Here is a 6878-nt window from a genome sequence, read left to right on the forward strand (position 1 = left end):
TCTATCAAAGTGGTTTTATAGTCTTGAATTCGGATGGAATTTGATGGCTTATGGGAAATGGACCAATTAACAAAACTCTCATGGTTTTGCCATGATATAGTGTGTTTTCTGGGCATTCGAGAGTGTTTAGGGCACAAAATAATGTTATTTTTGTTTTTACGAATTTTCAAAATTTTTAAACTTTATGTTTGATCTAGATAATTGATTTGACGGTAATAATGAGAATGTTTAAGTTGTATAAAGTATATAAGTTATATATAAAATTTAATAAATATATAAGATTATGTAAAAAATTCTCTAAATGTGTAAAATAACGATTAAAATATAAAGATATAAATACTGGTATTATATAAATTAAAAATGTAATTTTAAAAATTTAAATGGATTCATTGGAGGCATGTGGACCATTCCCCATTTGTACAAACTACAAAGGAATCCCACGAAACGGGAAACCACCCCATTTCTGCAAAAAAAACTCAATCAAACACTTCTTTCTTTCTTGTTTGGAAGAAAGCAACAATTCTCATTACTACTCCATTACCAGTGATAATTATATTCTCAAAACTCACATAATCACGCCTCAACAATCTCTGGCTATAGATCTCCGCTCACTAAAATCTGCTTTACAATTTCTTCAAAAACTCTGCAGCTCTGTTTGATCGAAAACTTCTGCATTATCACTGCACAAAACCAAATGATCCCAACTTAGGGTTTTGGTTTATACTTTTGAATCCTACTGCTTCAAACTTCTCGAAACTTTCAGGTATACTATAAAACTCCTCCAGTCGTAGTGTTTTGTTTGTGTTAACTTGTGTGCGATACATTATGCTCCTGTTGTTCATGGATCCGCTTTATTGACATTTACTAGTTTGTGCTTCTTATTACTTTTAGAGGTAGCTATTGTCTATGTTTTTTGGTGTCCATTACAATGCGATCAGTTTTGTAGTTATATTTGCAGTTGATTTGATTTTCGTTAAAGCTTACTCACAACAAAACAGCGTCTTGGGTATATTAATCGATAACATTAGTTCATTCGGTTAATTTTTTGTGCTATAATTTTATTAAGGACTATACACTATTTCAGCTTACGATTGTGAAATTATACTATTTTTTTTAAAGATATTGTAGCTTAATGCCCTGATTTATCCAGATGATAATTAACTTTATTGGTTTGGTTTAGGTGCTATATTCTTGTTGGTTTTTGTGTTACTGAACTGGAAATTGCCATAAAGGGGTGCCTACTTGTTTTCTACTGAAACTTATTCATTTGTAATGTCATAAATATATTTATCATATCCAACAAATTCAGGGTCAAATACTGGTGGTCATTGTTGTTGTCAACTCTCTTGTTATATCTGCAAAACATGATTGTTTTATCTTATACATGGTGATTTTCTGGTGATGGTTATGTAATGTGAGTCAAATGAGTTTAAATATCTGTTGAAATGAAGCTTTTGGTAGAGGCTTTCTTCTTGAAGTGATGATATATATATATATATATATATATATATATATATATATATATATATATATATATATATATATGCAGCTTAATTGCCGTGTTTGATATTTTACAATATAGGTATATGATGACTCAGCAAAGAGGAGAGACGATGGATAGTGATCCTGCATTTGATGAATATAAGTGCAGGTATTACAAGGAGTTGACCCTTGGTCTGTTCAAAGTGAAGGTTTCAGAAAAGGTGTATAAATGTCCATATTGCCCCCAGAGTAGAGAATACAGTTATGATGACCTCTGTAGGCATGCATCTCGAATAACAAAAGAATCAAAAAGTTATGGTTTAAAAGAAAAAGGGAAGCATATGGGACTTTTGGAGTTTCTAGAGAGGGATCTCAAGCCTTCTGAGTCAACCAGTCAAAACAGGTCAAATCCTCATATGGGCTTGGAAGCTCTCTTTGAAGAAACGAGAAAAAGAAGTAAAGAACTTATAAGAAGGACAGATTCTGATATGGCTTTTATTATTCAACAGAAAGAAATGATCAAAACCAACTTTAATAGAGGTATTAGTTTCTGAATTGTCTCATGAAGTTACAGCTATATGATTGAATCATTGGTCCTTCATTTTTCATCTGGACTTCTTGAGACAATATCTACTTTGATAAATGCTTGCAAATTGCAATAGCAAATTCTAACTTTGCTTCATGATTAGATCTTAAAATCTTGCAAGAGATGGCAAACAAGAAAATAGAAAAGATTATCGCTGAGCATGAACAGAGCAAAATGGTACTAAGATATTGCTCATATGATCATATGGTTTATTTGTTAAGTGTTCATCATAACAGATTTTTTTTTTTTTTTTTGCAGAATGAATTGGCAGGTTTGGAGCAGCAGAAAACAGATGATAGGATGTTGAAGTTGGTAGATGATCAAAAGGTTCATTTTATTTTTTCTTTTTTAAATCTTGAGTGCTATGATACACACATCTTTGGTTTATTTTAATATATATAAGTTATGGATTCATGACAGAGAGAAATAGAAAAACTTCATCACCAAATGATTGAGCTTCAGAAGAAGCTTAATGCTACAAAAGGGTTGGAATTGGAGATTAATCAGATGAAGGAAGCCATGCAAGTGAAACACATGACAAATGAGGATGTTGAAGCAAACAAGAAAATTGACCTCAAGACTCTTGTTGAAATCGAAATGGAAGAAGAAGTAAAAAATTCAAAACTTCTTTTGGGGTTAAAAACCATCTCAGAAGAAAAGAGAAAAAGAAGCGAAGAAATTCAATGTGAAATAAGTAGGACAGATTTGCTTATGGCTTCTGTTATGAAACAGAAAGAAACGATGATTGAGGACTTTGATATGATGATTAAGAGCTACAATAAAGGTATTAATAATTATAGTGTTTTTTTTTTATTTATGAAAGTTAGAATGAATCATTTCTTTTGTCCCTAACTCTGTTCTTGATTAGAACATGAAATGACACAAGAGATGACAAATGAGCAGCTTAAAAGGATTAACACTGAGTATGAAAAAAGCAAATTACATCTGGAAGAACGTGAAAAGGAACTGAAAGCATGTGAAGCTAGAAACAAAAGTGAGAAAAAGAAGCTTGAAAATGAGATGAAAATGGTAGTAACTAACATATAGATATAGTTTTCTGTTAACTTTTTTATTTGTTTTAACATTATCTCATGTTTCATTTTTGCAGAAGAAGGAAGATGATAGAATATTGAAGCTGGCTGAAAATCACAAGGTTTATTTATTACAAACTTTAGTTTCTTACATCATATAAGTATTAGGACTTATATAAAAGTTATAAATACATAACAGAAAGAAATGGAAAAACTTGAGGAGAAAATAATGGAGCTTGAGAAGAAGGTTGATGGTAAACAGGAATTGGAAGAGGAGATGAAAGAGATGAAAGCAGCAATGGAAGTTATGGAAAAGATGAGTAGTGATGAAAATGTAGAAGCAGAAAACAAGTCTGAAGATCTGAAAGAAAAAGAAGAAGAATTGAAGAGGTTGGAAGAGCTTCAAGAAGCCTTGATAGTGAAGGAAAGATTGGGAAATGATGAATTACAAGATGCTCGCCAACAATTAATTTCTGTAACAACCTTCTTCTTTCCTTCCTTCCGACTGTTATGATGCGTCTATAATATTAATTAATTACGATTTTACCCATGTTTACAACAAACAGGGTTTGGAAGATAATTGTGTGGGTGTTCGTGCACATAATGTTAGTATAGGTGTGAAAAGAATGGGGGAGCTTGATGCGAAGCCTTTGATTGCTTCTGCAAAAAGACGATGTTTAAGTGAAGAGGATACAGCCAAGTTTGTATCTTTATGGGAGGATCATCTCAGGGATCCAAGCTGGCATCCATTCAAGGTCATCGCCATTGGAGAAGGGGAATCCAAGGTATGATCGATCTTAGTTAAACATAAAAACATCATTTAATTTAATTTATTATTGGCATGATAGGAAATGGTGGATGAAGAAGATGAGAAGATTGCAATGTTGAAGGGTGAAAGCGATGAGGATGTATACAATGCGGTTGTGAAAGCCCTAAAAGAGATGAATGAGTACAATCCAAGTGGCAGATATCCATTGCCTGAGCTTTGGAACCACAAAGAGAAAAGAAAAGCGACATTGAAAGAAGGGTTTGAATTTATTCTCAAGCAATGGAGAATATACAAAAACATGAAACGAGATTGAAGAGGACCACAATTTATTATTGCATATTTCAACAATTAAACAAGTTTGTGATAACTTTTATCCAATTTTAGCTACTCATAATATTAATATTATATTATAAATCATTAATAGTTTTAGATATCCTATTAACATTGGTCTATTTCCCAAGTTGGTTATTCATGACTTCATGTTACTTAACAGGATAGCTAAATAAACAAATAGCAATGGACTTTTGTTAGCATAGTGTTTTCTGTTTTTTCACTGTAGTTTCTTACAGCATGATATATTCTTACTAGGGCTTCGTAATTGGAAAAAACTACTCAGAAATTAAATTGCTTTCTATGTTTATAACATTTGGGTAAAATTTTCTAAGTAGATACAATGTCTTTTAACATGGTAAATGGGAAAATGATTTCATGAAAGGTATTTCATACAACAGCAATAGCTAACAACAATAAGATATGTTTAACGACTTCATGAAGTGGCCAACACCATAAAATAAAAAACTGGCAATAAGTGTATTTTGCTAATTAAATGAACATCATGAACATTACCAGTTTAGTTTTATCAGAGAATGCTAAACTCCACAAAATATCATCATCAATAAACACACAATTTTAGAGTCTCCATCTATCAACCTGATTTCCTTTGTTTTGCTGTTTTCAATTGGTTTAGAATAAAGGGAATAGCCTCTTTCAAGGTTGCCTTTCTATCCTTTTTTATGTGCCATAGCTCTGTCAAGGAATATCTGACACTTGGATTGTATTCATGTACCAGAGTAGCCACAAAAGCATTACATACATCTTCCCCAAACTCAGCCTTAAGTCTTGCAATCTTCTCATCTTCATAATAGATTATATCCTGAAAACCACATTTCACACAACAAGCTAGAAAAAAAATGATCTACACATGATAATAATAATAATAATAAATTAAAATATACCCATACATAAAATTTGTCTCCACCGAAGCACATCTTGAATGGATGCCAGTTTGGATCCCTCAACATAAAATCCTCCCACAAAGATAAACACTTGATTACTTTCTCTACTTTGGTTTGACTAGAAAACCGTTTCTTAGCAGCAACAGTGAAAGACTTTACATCAAGCTCATCCAACTTCTTTTTTGCAGCATTTTGGGCAGGAAGAGGATCAAAAGCTTCTCTCATACCCTGTTTTAAAACAGGGATAGAAAGGTAATTATTAATCTTGTAAAAACAAGTTGGAAGGACATGTAAACTCACAGATATTAACTCTTTACGAGCATCCTCCAATTCATCATTGCTCAATTTTTCCTTCACTATTAATAAGGCTTCATTTAGCTCTTTCAGCTTCTCGATTTCTTTTTCTTTTTCCTTCACATCTTTTTCAATCCACTCATTTTCTTTTTTAATTCCACATTCTCATCACTCAAATTCTTCATCACTTCCATTTGGTTCATCTCTACTTCCTTGTCATCATCAATCTTAATCTCAAGCTCCATGATTTTGTTCTGAAGCCTTTCATTATCTCTCTGTCATGTGTTCATAACTAAACTATTAGAAAACAATTTCCAAAGACATGTGTAAGATTCAAGAAACAAACCTTCTCATCATAGGCCAACTTCAACAATCTATCATATGCTTTCTTTTGCTCCAACATTGCCAATTCATTCTGAACAACAAATTATAGAATAAATTTATCAAAAAAAAAAAAAAACATCGAGAGCATATATCAGCATACCATATTAACAACAAATAATTAGTACCATTTTCTTTTCATGCTCTTCATGTTGCAGCTTCATCTGAAGATGCTCAATGATCTTGTTGCCCTTCTCTTGCATACTTTTGAGATCTAATCAGTTACAAAGTTAGAAATTTCCTGTAGCAAACAAAAAACATACTCCATTGTAACTTCATAAAAAGCTTTAGAAAATCACTACCTTTATTAAAGTTCTCAATAAGCATATCTTTCTCTTTCATAACAGAAGCTATACGAGAATTTGCCACACTTACTTGACTCTGAAATTCTTTACTTTTTTGGCTCATTTCCTCTAAGAGAGTTTCAAATCCCATAACAAGTTTTGGGTTATTTACTCATTTTCTTTTTCGATTGCAGAAACAGTCTTCAAAACCCCATTCTTTCTGAGAAAATCACCAACATGATCATCTGAGTAATAATCTTCATCCCCTGCAATCCAAGCATAGAGCTTATCATCTTTACACCAGTTGCTATCATACCAATCCTTCCTCCCATGTTTCTCCACCTCAAAACCATTCACAAACCTCATTGCATTATTAAAATCATCCAATTCTTTTCCAAACTTCACCACAGCAAATCCTGAGTGACCCAAACAGCTCCACAAAGGATAGACTTTTACAGGTTTGTAGCCTTGTTTTATCCACTCATCCTTTAGATTCTTAGCCACATCACCCAAAAAACCATCATCCAAATAACTATCATCCTCGTATTCAACTGGTATGTTGGCTACCACAGCCATAGTAGGTCAAACAACTGACTCTTCTTTATTATAGTCCCTCATAATGTTGTCACTATTCTCCTCTAAATCAGTGCTTTTACTAATTGACTCTGAATCCTTAAAATCCCTTTCCAAATACTCTTCCAGTGCCATATGTTTGGCCTTTTCTTTTAAACCAGTGCTTCTTGATTTTCTCACAATTCGAGATGCATGCCTACAGAGGTTGTAATAAGTTCTGCTATAAGAAGTACAAAATTTCAT

General features: G+C 32.6%; 2 protein-coding genes and 1 pseudogene across 2 annotated transcripts; 1 reads left to right on the plus strand and 2 right to left on the minus strand.

Annotated features, from left to right (window-relative positions):
• The first annotated feature begins 491 nt into the window (after positions 1-491).
• LOC145134470 (protein INVOLVED IN DE NOVO 2-like) lies at positions 492-4306 on the plus strand. The gene is made up of 10 exons (XM_079069309.1): positions 492-763; positions 1583-2022; positions 2172-2245; positions 2327-2395; positions 2489-2852; positions 2937-3097; positions 3177-3221; positions 3299-3574; positions 3666-3884; positions 3948-4306. Exons 2-10 carry the CDS (start codon positions 1587-1589, stop codon positions 4179-4181), a joined length of 1878 nt encoding a protein of 625 aa, XP_078925435.1. The 5' UTR covers positions 492-763; positions 1583-1586; the 3' UTR covers positions 4182-4306.
• Positions 4307-4777: 471 nt separating this feature from the next.
• On the minus strand, positions 4778-6186 carry LOC145130848 (protein INVOLVED IN DE NOVO 2-like). The gene is made up of 8 exons (XM_079065608.1): positions 6081-6186; positions 5907-5992; positions 5744-5812; positions 5559-5672; positions 5404-5514; positions 5104-5331; positions 4935-5021; positions 4778-4816 (listed from the first exon to the last, which is right to left on the minus strand). Exons 1-8 carry the CDS (start codon positions 6184-6186, stop codon positions 4778-4780), a joined length of 840 nt encoding a protein of 279 aa, XP_078921734.1.
• A 44-nt stretch (positions 6187-6230) lies between these two features.
• Positions 6231-6878, minus strand: LOC145130849 (protein INVOLVED IN DE NOVO 2-like; annotated as a pseudogene).

The sequence above is a fragment of the Lactuca virosa genome, chromosome 8, assembly GCF_052849685.1.
Source record: "Lactuca virosa cultivar CGN04683 chromosome 8, Lactuca_virosa_CGN04683_v6, whole genome shotgun sequence".
NCBI lineage: Eukaryota > Viridiplantae > Streptophyta > Magnoliopsida > Asterales > Asteraceae > Lactuca > Lactuca virosa.

Excerpts from the sequence above, each read along its gene's own strand:
- LOC145130848 (XM_079065608.1), bottom strand. The coding sequence starts at position 6,186 with ATGAGCCAAAAAAGTAAAGAATTTCAGAGTCAAGTAAGTGTGGCAAAT. Across the intron at positions 5,993-6,080 it reads TATTGAGAACTTTAATAAAG|ATCTCAAAAGTATGCAAGAG; the intron begins GTAGTGATTTTC and ends GTAACTGATTAG. Across the intron at positions 5,673-5,743 it reads AGTTGGCCTATGATGAGAAG|AGAGATAATGAAAGGCTTCA; the intron begins GTTTGTTTCTTG and ends AACACATGACAG.
- LOC145134470 (XM_079069309.1), top strand. The coding sequence starts at position 1,587 with ATGATGACTCAGCAAAGAGGAGAGACGATGGATAGTGATCCTGCATTT. Across the intron at positions 2,246-2,326 it reads AGCATGAACAGAGCAAAATG|AATGAATTGGCAGGTTTGGA; the intron begins GTACTAAGATAT and ends TTTTTTTTGCAG. Across the intron at positions 3,222-3,298 it reads AGCTGGCTGAAAATCACAAG|AAAGAAATGGAAAAACTTGA; the intron begins GTTTATTTATTA and ends AATACATAACAG.